This window comes from Caretta caretta, chromosome 7, assembly GCF_965140235.1.
Source record: "Caretta caretta isolate rCarCar2 chromosome 7, rCarCar1.hap1, whole genome shotgun sequence".
NCBI lineage: Eukaryota > Metazoa > Chordata > Testudines > Cheloniidae > Caretta > Caretta caretta.
The window spans coordinates 43,569,121-43,585,193 of NC_134212.1; the positions used below are offsets into that span (position 1 = coordinate 43,569,121).

General features: G+C 38.1%; 1 protein-coding gene across 2 annotated transcripts in view; it reads right to left on the reverse strand.

The window, feature by feature from the left end:
- Positions 1-810: 810 nt before the first annotated feature.
- Positions 811-16,073, reverse strand: part of LOC125640276 (inter-alpha-trypsin inhibitor heavy chain H3-like) — a 45,310-nt gene continuing 30,047 nt past the window's right edge. The window contains exons 13-23 of one of the 2 annotated variants that reach the window (XM_075130573.1): positions 15,120-15,259; positions 14,432-14,586; positions 12,980-12,985; positions 11,782-11,802; positions 11,377-11,403; positions 10,466-10,522; positions 9,214-9,327; positions 8,243-8,447; positions 5,971-6,143; positions 1,225-1,336; positions 811-1,133 (exon numbers count right to left, since the gene is read on the reverse strand). In XM_075130573.1, the coding sequence (XP_074986674.1) occupies positions 989-1,133; positions 1,225-1,336; positions 5,971-6,143; positions 8,243-8,447; positions 9,214-9,327; positions 10,466-10,522; positions 11,377-11,403; positions 11,782-11,802; positions 12,980-12,985; positions 14,432-14,586; positions 15,120-15,259 (1,155 nt within the window). In that variant the 3' untranslated portion in view covers positions 811-988. The remainder of the gene's footprint in view (positions 1,134-1,224; positions 1,337-5,970; positions 6,144-8,242; positions 8,448-9,213; positions 9,328-10,465; positions 10,523-11,376; positions 11,404-11,781; positions 11,803-12,979; positions 12,986-14,431; positions 14,587-15,119; positions 15,260-16,073) is intronic. The other variant, XM_048858683.2, reaches the window with a different exon arrangement.

A 16,073-nucleotide genomic window follows, 5' to 3' on the forward strand; every position in this document is an offset into this window, starting at 1 on the left:
CTGTAGTGGTGGCTGGGTCACATTCAGAGGCTGATGAGCCTGATACAGATTGGCTATCAGAACTGAATTTTTCAGTTCAGGTAATAGTGATTCATGCTTTAAAATCCAAAGTTCCGAGCTTCAAACCTTGCTGCCAGTGACCCATCCAGGAATGTGGTGGTACACCAGCATGCTGCACAATACAATCAAGTACACAAATAGTTCTACAAAGGTATGAATTCTCTTGAAAATAAGGTCTGGTCTACCTGATCAGAAGTGTCAGATGCTCTGTTATGCTGCAGATAATTCATTTACCTCATATTCTGGAATCTATGCCTTGTTGGATGGCAGTTGGAATGACTGAATAAGACAGCAAGTTTTGATGCTTTTATTTAAAACTTTTGAGACTCAAGTACTTGAATTAAATGTTTCTTCTATATTTACAGAGAGGAATTATAAAGCTTGTAAATTAATTTAATTAAAAAAATCTATATTTGGTTTATGTGATGAAATAGAATGATTTTGTAGATATTGGTTGCGTGATGCCTGTTTAGGCAAACAGAACAGCTATTTTGCATTCAAGAACTGATCACACATAAACTAGCCTGATTCCCTAGAATTGGTTATGTGATAGTATTGCCAACCAACACACCAATTCTGTAAGCTTACTATAATTTAATAAAAAGGAAAGGAGGACTTTTGGCACCTTAGAGACTAACCAATTTATTTGAGCATAAGCTTTCGTGAGCTACAGCTCACTTCATCGGATGCATTCAGTGACTTCATCGGATGCATTCAGTTCCACTGAATGCATCCGATGAAGTGAGCTGTAGCTCACGAAAGCTTATGCTCAAATAAATTGGTTAGTCTCTAAGGTGCCACAAGTCCTCCTTTTCTTTTTGCGAATACAGACTAACACGGCTGCTACACTGAAACCTATAATTTAATAGCTGATTATTAGAAAGCATAACTCATTCAGAAAAATGTTCTCTAAACACACATCTGAGGATTAATTTACAGTTGTGTCAAATATATTGGAAACAATATAGTCTGTGTGAACTCCATCAATCAGCCCTGCTCCATTGTTATGAACAAACCAGCAAGGGATATCAATGCCATGCTTGGGATCTTTTCTGTAATCTTTCTGCCAGCCCCTGAAATAGAAAACACATAACTATGTAAATAACAATGCACAAGCTACAAGTAGATAAGGTAATATTTTCTAAGGACTTGATTATAATTTACCTAGTTACTGTCAGTTTATTGTTTTTGATCACAATTGTAGCATCTGGTTTCTTGGAATCAGACCCAGGATGGATTTCAAGTATATTAAAGTCAATGTGGTGGAAAAATTGCCCTAAAAATGAGAAACAATATCAACTGTTAACATTTCATGCCTGTGGTGTGCATTAAAAAAATCATTTATGCTCCTACGTTGATTTCTCAGGCTCTCCTAAGGATCTAGGTATACAGGGCCAAATTTTCAGCAGAATGTCAAATATGCATCCACACAATTTGTGAATACACTGTTTTTGCATAAGCAAATACTAACTTTCAGGCCAACTTAAGTATTATCTGTTTTGTATTCTGTATAATATCTATTTAATAATTAATAATCCTTTACTCTTCTACAGTATCTTCCATCCATCTGTGTCTAAATTTTCAGTGACTTGTGTTAAAGGAAGCCAATCTGGGCATACAGCTTCATGAAATGTGATTAGTACTATGCAAAAATGGATGGGGTTGGACAAAGTGCTGTCTAGCTATGCAAATCAAATCTTCAAAAAGATGTTTCATGTACAAGACCATTTTGTCTGAACAGCTGTAGAGCCTCACAACTGAAAATTGAGTTGCCAATAATCTTTAAATTATTTGATTCATGTAAATTAGTTTTGGGCTGCTTAGATTAGGGATTTTATTTCAGCCCCCTTTCTCCATAAATTGTGTCCTAACTCAAGCATACATGGTAAAATTTATCTCTTTTAATCTCCCTTCATAAATTCTTCATGGTCACCTTGTTTGCTGTTCAGCTGTATTGGTTGGAAGTCTCATCCAAGCACCTACTGCTTTTATTCAACAATAAATACATGTATTGTACAGCCACAGTAAACTTGAACACGATTGAGCTCAGAAAACTGTTTGGTATAATTTCTGAATTCCAATTGCATGTGCACGCTTCTGGCAGAATTTGCTGCTGCTGCTTCTTCTTCTTCTGCACTGTGTTGCACTGTTTGTGTAAAACTATTATATGGCTGGTGTAGGATAACTAGAGCTTTTTCACAAATGTTAGGTAACAAACAGACATAATTGTAGTTTATTTAATAAAATACAAGGCCAAACTCAGTGGTGATATAAATGATACTGTGAGATACATGCCAGTGAGCTGATATAAACCAGGCTATGTCAGTGTGCCTGTAGGATCCTGTAACTTAAAATACCAAAGGGACAGTAGCAAGTACAGCGAATAATGCCCTACCTTAGTGATTTTCAAACTTTTTTTCTGGGGACCCAGTTGAAGAAAATTGTTGATGCCTGCAACCCAATGGGGGGACTCAGGGCTGGGACAGTGGATTGGGGTGTGGGGTTGGGGTGCGGACTTATCTCTGGCGGCTCCCAGTCAGCAGCGCAGCCGAGGTGCAGAGGCAGGCTTCCCGCCTGTCCTGGCACCACAGACCGCATTGTGCCCTGGAAGCAGCCAGCAGCAGGTCTGGCTCCTAGGCAGAGGCGCGCAAGGGGCTTCACGCGACTCTCACCAGCAGGCAATGGGAGTGAGAAGCCGGTGCTCAAGGTGGGGGCAGTGGTATTGGACCTGCTGCTGGCCGCTTCCGGGGCGCAAAGCAGTGTTGGAACAGGTAGGCACTAGCCTGCCTTAGCTGGGCAGCACCACCGATGGGACTTTAATGTCCCGGTCGGCGGTGCTGACCAGAGCAACCAAGTGCCTGATGTGCCACGACCCGAACTTTGAAAAACCCTGTCCTACCTTATCTGACCTCCTACTGTTAGCATTTTCTTGCTATAGAGCCCCACTGGCTTGTAAATTACACCACCTAACACACTGGCTTACCAACATGTAATATACATCCCCATTGATGATTTTTTTTGAGATTCCAAATATAGGTGCAAAAAAATGGAGAGCCTACATCTGTAATAGTTCATTACCCTTCCACCATCAGCAAACTCACTGACCTATTAGGAATACAAGCTTGTTACCCTCAACCTAAACCTGCAAGGGAAAACTGGCAGGAGTTTACATAATTCTTGAACACACAGTAGTGCTTCCAACTGATAATGCATCCCAATAAAGATATTACACTGGCAGAAAATATAATTCAGTGGTGCTGTGCCTTTAAGTATTCAGCAATTCTCCAAAAAGAGCCATATTTTTGGAGTTTAACGTACCCACCCTACACCATATATCATTTGAAATCTTATTTTATTTATGTTCGATGAGGTACAATGTGGAGCTGTCAAGTGGTGCCATAAGCCTGTAAGTGAGGTAAACAATGGTATCCAAAATGAGCGTGTCATTTTTTTCACAGTTCCAGCAATACTGCAACATAACTACTACTACAGTTTTTACTGTGTAAGTTAATTTCAGCACCTTATTGTGGTGTTCATTGGTCAAAGCTACCACACAACAATGTATTGCAAGATGTTTAATGCTTTGCATGGGCAAGTATTTTTTTTCAGAAATGATTAATCTGTTTAGCATGTGGCAAAAATGGCAAATATCAGCATTTTGCAGTATACTAATATGAAATGTTTTCACATCACATATTATTAATTGTCAAAGTATCTCACAAGTGATTATAATAGTTTATAATTGTCAAAGTATCTCACAATAGATTATAATAGTTTTCTATATTTTCAACTGAAATTTGCTGAGCAGATCAGCCTCACTTTGAAGGTTGTTCTCCAGTATCAGTAGATTGCATGCCACAGTTTGTGCTGCAGAGTGGGGAGATGTAACTGTACATGAATTCCTAATATAAAGCTTTTGTCTTTGTAGCTTTTTAATTCAATTTTTAATTCAGTGACACTTATGCACAGGTCAGTATTAGTGTTGGAGATGACACTACACAGCTTCCTACTGGACTTCAATCAAAGTGCTCAATAAACAAAAATGGCAATTTTGATACTAACATATAGATCTAATTTAGCACACTTCTGTATACTTGTACAAAATGAAAAATAGTGGGCATTAGTGGTGGTAATGCTAACAATGCTGCTTTGGGAGTTTTATCTCTATGGGGAAGTTACAGTGCATAAAGACATTGAGGACATAAGGAGCTTAAAGCTTACATCAAAGAGAACAAGTTCTCCACAAACTTTGAAAAATGTGTTATTTGTCAAGAAAATAAAAAAAATGCAAAACTGTCAAAAGCCACCAGTGCTGGACAGAATTCTGGGATGCAGGCATCAGAAGCCAGGAGAGATGAATTGTATTGGCTGCTATTGAATGAGACTCTGAATCTGACCAGAAAGCATCATATTCACATGTTTCTATAGCCACCAGAGAAAGCTCATCCTCCAGCACTGGGTCCTGTTGTATAGTTTGCTTGAGACAAAAAACACACAAGAAAGACAAGAAACTTCATAAAACAGACACATGACAGAGCAACCAAACTAAGGAAAGCAGCACTTCAAAGAGGAGCTGATCACATGTTGCACAGAATAGCTATGGCAGACTTGATTGCTAAGATTATCACTCCACTCTTTCTTTCTTTCCTGCTTGAGTAAAACAAATCTTAAAGTAAAACCAACTAGTTACACTGCAACAGTACAATCACCTTATCATGCTGCATTTTATCAGCTCATTGAAGAGATAGACAATGATCTTATGTACAAGAAGGCTCTTCTCCTCTCCAAGCTGCTACAAAGATATGAAGCCCTACCTCCCTCAGATATAGAAACGGCAAGATATGCCACTAGCAAGTTACAGGCAAGATTAGTAAAACCACTATGGTTCTGCAATTTCATTCCATGTACAGCATGGGCAAGGCAAGTCTAAATTGTTTTAACTTCATCCGGAGCCCACCGGAGTAGAATTCTGGTAAACATTTTCAAACTCATGGGAGGCGCCAGGGCTTGGGTTTTGGGGTGTCAGCCCTGCAGGAGGTACCGGGGCTTAGGATTCGGGGCTTCAGCCGCACAGGAGCTAATGATGATGACTAGAAATGTTACCAGGGATATTACAATTCAATTATACCTGTACATATTTATTATTAGATTGTGATGTTTTGAGGTCCCAAAGGAATCCAATTTTGTTTTGAAATAATACAGTAAGCTAACAGAGTCATTAAGCTAACAGAAACAAATGCAAATATTTTGAAGTGGTCATTTTAACACGTTGATGGTATCATTTTTATTCCTGTTTCTATGGTAATGGCACCACATGATAGCTCCACATCATAAAGTAGACATAATAAGCTTTCAAATGATGCATGATGTGCATGTGTTTAGAAAGGGTACATTGAATTGACTGTGTGCCTCTCACTTACTTTATCCCCAGAATGACTGTTGAACATGAAATCAGGGCCTTGTCTTCACTATGGGGGAAAAAATGTGTGTTCTTACCATATTAGCTAACTTGAGGCAAAACCCAGGTGAAGACAAGGCAGTTTCTGGGTTTAACATATGTTAGCTGGTCAAGATATTTCCAAGGCAAAAATATACCTTTTTTCTAGTGTGGATGCATGCACAGAGAATTGGCAGATTTTGGCTGTACAGTGAGTAATGGGTATTTTAATAGTGCCTATCTCTAGGTGTAAAATGATGATCAAACTAAAACAAACACTTTTCCAAGAGTTTGAGATAGTTGGTGCAATAAAGAAAACAAGTCTGTAGATAGGTATTAGGCAGACCTTAAGGTGGATCTGAGAGTCCAGTGAGGGCAAGTGAGTGAGTTTAAGCACTGGGAAAAGGAATAAGAAAAATAGTTAATAAAGCTTTGAAGAGTCTGACCCCAGAAGGCCTTATGTCAATTCATACCTAATAAGCCATGGGTACGTTCAGACAGCTTGTGACTATCCAGCGTATACAATCCTAGGAAGTCCTGGTGTAGAGGATGCTTCTTCCATACTTGGTGCAAAACAATAACAAATGATGCACCATCTCCCATTGAAAGCACCAGATTTTTTTTCCTGTTGATTATCACAGTTAGACTAGGGAAAAATGAAACCATAATTAAGAAATCTTATGTTTCTTGGTGTCATTATTGTGAACAATAACAGAATTAGTAGAGATGATGAAGGACTTGAGAAAGGAAAACTGTCTGGCAAACAAGAAAAGATTTCAGCACGTAACCTGACTGTGTGTGTGTAGTATTGAGACTGAGTGCAAAATTATCTTAGAGAAGGCTAATCCCTTACTTTCAAATCTCTTTGCAAGCCACTTCACTGAAACACCTACTAGAACTGGCCACATAATAATGGATAGGCTGAGACACAACTGGATATAGTATGTTGAGTGACCAGATGTCCCGATTTTATAGGGACAGTCCCTATAAAGACTTTGGGGGCTTTTTCTTACATAGGCACTTATTGCCCTCCACCCCCGTCCCAATTTTTCACACTTGCTATCTGGTCACCCTAATAGTATGCCTATGTATTTGTTTATTAATAAAATGTATGCCTTTCATCACCACTTTCCTTGAATGCTGTGTGCCACTACTCCCTCCCCTTTGACTGTCTGAACTAAGACAGTAAACTCTCCAGACTGTGTCATCAATGTTATATGCAGTGTAGTTGTAGTCATGTCAGTCCCAGGATATCAGACAGACAAGGTGGGTGAGGTAATATATTTTACTGGATCAGCTTCTGTTGGTGAGAAAGACAAGCTCTCACAGTGTGGCTCGAAAGTGTCCCTCTCTCACCAACAGAAGTTGGTCCAATAAAAGATATTATCTCACCCACCTTCTCTGTCAGTGCTAGTAAAAATGAAGCTCCAATCCTGATTAAGTTCTTTGGGCATTACCACAATAAAAATATTAAATGCACAGGGCAGATTGTGTTTTTGCTATCCTGCTCTCTCTACTGTGCAGTTCTAACAGGCTCTAGCTGTGCATCAGAGGAGAGCAGAACATTGAAGTTGATCTTCCCTTTGTTCTGAGACGAGACTTTTACTCGGAGTAGCTAGTGAAAATTTAAAGAGGTAGGGCTGTGAATGTTGAAGCTAATCTAAAAACAGCAGCTGATTGTCCACTATTTTGTATCTTGGGTAGTCATTCATATCTGTACAAACTGCATAAAAAAATACTGCCATTCTGATCTGGTGCCTGGTATAAATAACTCCACACTGAGCAAGTAGGTGGAGAATTAGGCCCTAACTAGTTTTATTTATATATATATATATACACACACAACAGAAGAGACATTATGATTCCTCTACCTATAAATGGCATGATTTCCATTTCTGAAAAGATGTTTGTTATAATATATCTGTTTTGTCTTTGAGCAAAATTTTTGTGAAACTTAAAACTCTGACAATTTATATATAGAATAGACCACACCTTGTTATTTATCTCTTAAAGATTGTTAGTCATTGTAGTATTGGGTACAAAGCTAAATCCTGTTTTACGTAAGAGGAAAATTCTGCTCTCATTTATTATTGTAAATCCAGAGAAATGTAATGATAGTTACTCTATATTTATACAGTAAAGCTGAGAGCAGAATCTAGCAGGATTTGAACCGGTATTAGAGTGTTCAGCTTATCCTTTGCATGTTCATAAAATGTATCCTAAATTTTAGTAGAGCTGTGCAAATAACAGGTTTTTCAGTTCTTTGATGATTCCAAAAAGTAAAATAAAATACAAGTTTGGGGTCAGTCTGAAAGTGAAATTTTTCAAAATTTTTGGCAAATCGAAAAGTAAAAAAAATTATTTCTGGTCAAATGAAATGTTTCATTTTGACATTTCTAAATGAAACATTTCAATTTTGACCATTTTAAAATGTTTATGATTGATTTTTAATAAAATTAAAGGAAATTGTGAAACAAAAAGTCGTTTAGAACTGAAAATTTGAAACATTTCATATAGAAAAATGTCAAAATGAAGGTTTTTGTTTTTCCCCCCTGAATTTAAAAAAAAAAAGTTGACTGAAACAATTCAGCAAAACTGGCTTTTACAAAACATGTGCTGTTGTTGAATCTGGATTTTCCACCAAAAAAATTTCAGATGAAAAATTTCACTCAGCTTTACTCTTTAGTGAACAATAGCATTTTCACAAATTTGAAAATTCTTGAATGATTCTGGTATTTGTGATACCCTTCTTGTCGCAGGGTGACTGTATCAAGCCAGGTGAAAACTGTCTTCTTTCTGCCCTTCTGGAGGGTTATTTTCTCAGGAGTTACTTCTAGTTTTAATTCCAGCTGCTTATTTTCAATCCCAAATTTTCCAAAATATGTGTTTTGGATCTTTGCATCACTGCTCACTCTCTTATCTCCAATAAGCTGCCCATTGACTCTGATGCCTAAAATTTAAAAAGGAAAGATTCTGGTCAGCATATGTCAAGGAATGACATGGAAAAACTAAATTTGAGAAAATAAATCAGTTCAGAATCACATCAGAATTGTGATCTTATTTATTGTGGTCCAGAGCAGCATGTAAGAGCTATAATGCAATGGAGAATCTGGCCTGGAGTCATCTGTTGAACGGGAATTCACTAAGAATAAGTGACCAGGGCATCAGGGCGACCAGACAGCAAATGTGAAAAATTGGGACAGAGGGTGGGGAGTAATAGGAGCCTATATAAGAAAAAGACCCAAAAATCGGGACTGTCCCTATAAAATCGGGACATCTGGTCATCCTACAGGGCATATGGAATAAGATTCTACTTGTATTGAGTGGCAGCTTCCGTGTTGAGAATGAAAAGTCTGACCCATTATTCTCGCTCACTCATTTTAAGCCTTTTCCAGGCATTCCAGGAAAGTTATGGCGAACATTACTTCTTTAGAATTCTCATTAGTTCCATTCACTGGGCCATATAATACCTGTACAATTCCTCTGAGGGGACGGCTAAAAGTTCCTTTTCCTACTAAAAGTGAAAATATATTCACACTAATGGTGCAGTGCACTTTACCTTTTACACTAAGTGATGGAGTATTCCCTTGCTGTAGCTGTGTAACTCCCATTAATGTCACTGGAAGTTACAAGCTCACATTGTGTCAAGGTAGAGAAGGGCCCTATAAATGGAGTAAATATCCTGATTTACTGTATTTAAAGAATGAAAAACTCACCTGTAACTGGGTCATTTATTAAATTTAACACTGCACCAGTCTCTTCATTGATATTGAAACAAATGGCATCTTCTTTTTGTGGCACTGATATAATGAAGTGCGGATCTCCATCAACTGTAAATAATAATCACTAGCATGTATATAATGTTGCAGATGTTCAAAAGTTCTGTACAAACAAAAACTAGTTAATTAAACATTATTATGTCTCCTCTTTGTTGATTTATACTGCCCCTTTAGAACAGCAACTTTTAAATTAGAATGAAATAGTGAGATTAGAATGAAAGAGTAGCCACATTTAGCAATGTGTCTAGCTAATATCAACATATTTTACTGGTGGAGGGCTGGAGGTAGGAGAAATTGGAACCCAATGAGATTTCTGGACCTAAAGATAACAAATACACATGTGAGTTTTAGCAAAATAGTTTTGTTGTGATAAGCGTGTGTGTTGCTATAAGAGTGTCCAGTTACAAGGCCATTTACATAAGAGGCAATTTTGTTTGGAAAACATGATATCCTAATGCAAAAAGTCTTAGAATTAGACCAAAGAATACAGCTGAGCTTAATGTGTATAGTTAAGAGATCATTTGATTCCTGCAAAACGTTTCCACGAATAGAGAAACGCCAAAAAGATAAATTTCTGGGAAGAGAGATTTAGGGGGGCTAGATAAAGAGAAGCTGGATATAACACCCATTTTTTTGCAAAACTAAAAGCTAACCCACAATGTTTAGCAAAATCTAAACAATCCTGGTTTTGTCCATCTGTTCAATATGACATGAGTTTACATAGCTTTAACTCTTCCACAATTCCAATATAATAGACCCCAGTACTCTGGCTTGCTGCTAGGAAGAGAGCAACAAATTGGGAAAATTTCTAAAATTTACTTATAGAATTGACCCTATTGAAAGATCTTCTGAATATGAAACTTTTAAATTCTACAAGTGAAGAAAAAAATCTATAACCCAACTACTAAAATTTAACATACTAGTGCTACACCAAGTGGCACACCAAGAAGTAAGCCCTTAGCCTCGAGTAAGCTCTGTTGAGATAGTAACAAGGAGGGACATAAAAAAATGCTGGTGAAAGCAGGAGACTGAGTGAGTACCATTCAGACAAAGAAGAGAAAAGTAAGGGTTATTGTCAAGAGGTTTAGGAGCAGAAAGAAAGACCAGGTTAAGGATTAAACCAGTGAAGGCTGACTGTTATAAAAGAATAAGGGAAATGTAGAGCAAATTAAATTTAAAACAAACTCACCACTAGTATATAGGGAAGGGACTGAAGGACTACTGTACTGATAAGAATGTGTTGGATCTGCATAGAAACAAAGAACAAAGATTATTAGAACTAAAATCAAAATTTGCACACTGTATCTACAACACAGGTAGGATGTTAACAATTTAAATTACTTGTTAAAGCTTAACTTCTATTCTAGTTCTAATACATAATGGTTATGGTTTGATGGTACTGCTCTGCACTGCCATGTGCAAAACCCAGGTTTAAGGGTCAATCCCAGTCTCCAATTTACTGATTCAGCAGGTACTAGAAGTAATTGTGTTTATTCTCTGTGAATGACTGGGCATCACAAACAGGTTGTGAAGATATTTCCTCTGATATTTCTTGTCTGGAAGAGGACAGGCTGAGAGAGTACTTAAGGCTGGAAGAGGGAGGCAGAGGACTAAAAGCAGAACAAATGGAGAAGATTCTCCGGTCTTTCTCACGTACATGGGAGATTATCTACACACACACACACACACACACTGTTTGCTATAGCTGCAGTGTGACAGTTGCTGCTGCTCTTGAATCAGGCAAAGTATCGTCAGGATAGACAAACTCATTTACATTGTCTTCATCATCTGATGCTCTCTACTTGAGGCACCAAAGGAACTCTCTTCCAGTGATTCCAATGTGTGGCTCAGAGATTCCTGATGAATATTTTGGCAAGGTGTGGAAACCTGATCTGTGATGCTTCACAGCTGTAAGACTGAAGCCCTAAATCACATGGATGTATATGACTGTTCAATCTTCAGTTACATTTTATGTTGAGTTTGTTAAAATATAGGTGAAAACACAGACAAACTAATTTCCCTCTGCCTGATCATTTTTGTTGCCTGAAATGATTCCTTTGACAACTCTAGTTCATTCAGAAATTCAAGATTATGACTTACATGATTGAGTGCCTGGGGCAGCCCTTGCTGTGAATGAAACAAAACAGTAGTAGGACAAATAAATGAAAGACAAAAATAAAAGATATCCTGCATTTGTCTATAGATTTCTAGATGTTTAGAAAACACATACTGAATCATCCCTTGCTTCCCAAGCTGAGAGCATTCCAGGGACAGCAAACCCAACTCTTCGAGAAAGGAAATATCTTGTGTAGCTTTTGAGAAATCTGCTCAGGCCAACATGCAGAGCAGCACTAATAAGATCCGAAGGGAGCTTTCCGACAATATTGGAGCCCTTAAGAGTTAGGGAATAGGAGTGAAGCAAATGTAGATATGAATATTGATAAACAACCACACTACTCTAGCAAAGTTGAAACTTACATGGGACATTTAAACAAAAAATCTTACCATGAATAGCATAGATCTGGCCTATCCCCAGAAGTGCAGGGGAGGGGGGAAGTGGGTTAGGAAAAACATTTGAAGAAAAGTATAGTTAAGAACTAGAACAGGTTACCAAGGGAGGCTGTGGAATCCCCATCATTGGAGTTTTTTAAGAATAAGTTGGACTAACACCTGTCGAGGATGGTCTAGGTACACATCGTCCTCTCTGAGGGGGATGGACTAGATGACTTCTCAAGGTCCCTTCCAGCCCTACATTTCTATGATTTTATGTAGCATAGATGCAGACACAGTACATGGATCAAATTCTGCCCTTTTCTTTAACCCCTGGAAGAAGCAAAGTCAACAATCCATTCCTGAGGCCAGACCATCTCCTCTAAAAGTAAAACCTGTTGGGGTGGGTGGGGGGGGTTGTTTCTGAGGATCCTCTTTTGCCATTCCTTACCAATTTGACTGGGGGCATGTGTTTTCCATCCACCACAGGGCCTGCCCCCAAACCTGCCAGATCCCCAGGAATCTCTAAGAGGCCAAGACCATCTGCCTGGAGGCCCAGTGCTTCTATGCCTGTTCTCTGACAGCATGGCTGTGTTGGGGGATTCCCATGGGGGCTGTGGGACTGTCCACAGAAAAGACATATTATCTCATCTTGTCCTGGTAAACTCTGTGGCTGGAGGGGGAATGGTGTACATCCTGTCTGACTCTACCCACTCCACTGCTTTGTCAGTCTCCTCCACCTCTCCCATGTGGATCCTAGACTTATGGAGCAGCCTTTATGGGGACGAGGTGACTTGGTGCTGAATGGGCAACTGACACCCCTCGTCCTCCATGTGAGAGGAGAGAAATCTGTGGACCAAGAGTCTCCTCCATATAAGTATCTGGCGGTGAATGATCCTGCCCATGTAAAGCAACTAACAATTCTTATTATTTGCTTGTGTTAGGCACCTAGAGTCTACCATGACAGGTTCATTACAGTTTCCAAAGACAGATGGAGCTGAGTGAACAATGAAAACAATTATTTACAAATATTCTGCTTGAAAAAAATCATAAAATTCTTACACATTTATGAATTATTCACTCAGAATACTGCTCAGATAATTTTATTTTTTGTAAAGTGTGTAATTTGTCAAATAGATGATTCAGCAACTAATACCCAACCAGTGCTAAGAGACAGAAGTATTGGGTAAAACAAATAGAATTTGAAACTTACCTTCAGCTGTTACCAGGGATGGATACGAAATAATAATAATAAATAAAAAAAAAAGTTAACTGTTAGTTTCAGGCATACAGTTAAACAGTTGGATAATCTGCTCTAATATGAAACACCATTTTAATTAGGTATTCTGAAGAAAAAAATCAAATATGGTTTGATGGTTCAGACATAACTCTTGTAGCATTTTAAATTTCAAGCCCATATTCTTGCTGTTGATGTGAGTGAATGTAAACCAACTGCAAAGGGAACAAATGAAAAGAAAATGTTTAACATATGGGACAAGAAATCTGGAATCAATTATGCATGTGAAAAATTAATATTAGCCCGGGGGAATAGTTATACTGGCAATTGCTTTACTCTGTCTCACTTTCATGAAGCTGCCTTGACAATTTTATATCCCTGTTGCAATTTTCATGATATGCGATGAGACCCTTCATATTTCTCGAAGAGCTGATGACTATGGTTGAATCTGTAACCCCATTTGTATGTCTGGAAGGGGCAGGTTGGTCAGCTGGGAGCACATTTGAAGGCCAGGGATTTGTGAAGAAACTGTCAGAGTGCTGGGAAGCAAGCAAGGAAAACCATTAGGCTAGTGGAGGGGAAGTCCAGCTGGGGTGTTTTGTGGAAGGTTTGGTGGACTTAATCCAAGGACAAGAGACAAATGAGGAGAATCAGAGCAATGTATGTGGTGAAGTGATAGCTGAGGCACTGAAAAGGAATGTACTTGTCTTAATTTCCTCAGTACAGCTTACTAAAGATGGACAGAGTCAGTCTTCATGCCATATAGTTTAAAGTAGGAGAAAATAGGCTGTAAGAGGGAATGATAATTTAATGAACAACTAGCTAATAACTAACAAAGCAAACAAGAACAAAGGAAAGATAAATGGGTCTGAATTTTAAATGACTACTTTCTTCTATTGCATCATATACGTATATTGTGTTTTCCAAACATGAAGACATTATATCTGCCCTTCAGTTATCTAAATGTCTTGAGTATGCAAAACCTTACAAGAGTACTCTGTCTTCATGTGAGTAAGAACTTGCTGCATCTGGTCCTGAATTAAAACAATATACAGAAAAGTATAGGAGGAAGGGATGTGAACTGAAGCATGTCTAGATTATTTAGGATAAAAGTGTTTCTTGGTTTTATTTATTGTTTTGAGATGTTCGTATTTTTATATACCATGATTTCAAATTTACAGTATATTTTAAATTTATGGGCAAATGGGTAGCAATTGAAGGTGGACTGATGGAAGTGAGTTTAAAGGAGGAAAATGATTCTGTGTGGTGCACAGAAGAAAGCTATACTAGCCATAGGAGGGCATGGCTTGGAAAATATATTTGCATATATATTTGAAACTCTGCTTCAGTGTGAAAAGCCCCTCTCTAAGGGAATGTCAAATGGTCATTTGAATTCCCTTAGTAAAGTAAAACTGAAAATGTCTGTACCTTCTACCGGTTTATCAGCAATTGCAGCTTTATCTTCATTATCTTCTGGCTTCGTAACCACCATGGATGTCAAAGGTGTCACAAACTTGTATTTCAGAGAGAGCTCCAGGGCTTCCGCTGTAAGGTTTTCCTTTTCTTCTCCCTGAGTTACAGTTCTGAATGAAGGGAGAGAATCAGAACGTAAACTTTCTACAAAGCCAAATCATTAAACACTGGATTAAGCATTTTATTCTCCCTCTAAAATATGAAGCTATCCATTTCTCTGCTGAAAAGAAATACACATTTCCTTTTGAGAGCACTCCTCCTGACTTCACTGAGGGGCAGGGCAGGTAGCCACAGTCTGATCCTGTATTTGCACTCCTTTAAAATTAACTTGAAAAAAACAAAAAGAACAGGAGTACTTATGGCACCTTAGAGACTAACAAATTTATTTGAGCATAAATTTAAGCATAAGGAGCCACAAGTACTCCTGTTCTTTTTGCGGAGACAGACTAACACGGCTCCTATTCTGAAACTTGAAAAAACAATACATACTATTTTTTGGCCTTCTCATGGGTGTATTTATGTGATGGAAAGTAAATTAGGTAAACAGTTCTGAATTTTCTGCGCATGGGTAATGGATATCGCCAATTAGCTGCCCAGTGTTTTCATGCTATTTCACAGAGACTGTTAATTTATATTTCGTTACCGTTTTTCCAGTAATTGTTGGATGGTGAGATAAGCCCAAAGCCTCTCAATGTAATCCCCAAATATGTACTCCTGTTCTTGGAGAGCTTTTGCCGTTTCTTCGACATCTGCTTGTTCACTAAATGTCACATCATTTTCTGCCTGTTAGGAATAAAGAAATTTCTCTTTGTAACAGACAGGTATGACTGAACCCTGACTATCCAGAGGTCACAGGAGACATCCAAAATCTTCATATAACCTACGGGTTGGAAAATGAGGATCTACAGTAAATTAATGAACTTCATGATCCTGCACTGAGAATTGCACAGGTTCAGAAGTCAGTATCGGTGCCTTTGCTCAGTAGCTCCTGAGCTGCTAGAAGTATATACATGGGGACAGAACACATTTGCAAAATTAACATTGAAATTTGGTTAATCAGGATTTACCTGTGCATTGCTTATGCTGTGTATTTAACATGGCAACAGGTCTGTGCATACACAGATATAGTAGCTGGCCTAGTGGTAGCACAATTTCTGTATTTTAAATATATCTAGTTTCAGATGATAATAATTGTAACGTGAAGTGGACCAATGTGTGTCGCAGTACATATACAAGTGATACTGTACATTTGATAAATATTCTCTGTATGAAAGTGGTACATTCGTGTTGGGTTTTTTAAAATTGTTCTAGAATCCAGGACTGGAAATAATTTTTAGTCCACTTAGAATTTTGCTCCTATTAGGTACTATTTCCATTGGAAGGTCTTTCAAATATTCAATTGACTTAGAGAATGGGAAGTATTCCTCGAAGGATTAAAGACTATTTTGGAGGACAAATGAATTTCACATGCAAACCAAATCACCAGAATTCTTGGGGGGAAGTGGCAAGACTGGTATCTGGCTTTCACTTAGCAATATTGTATTAGAACAAGATATTCATACTGTCATACTGATGAATCTTGAATTGTACTTTTTAC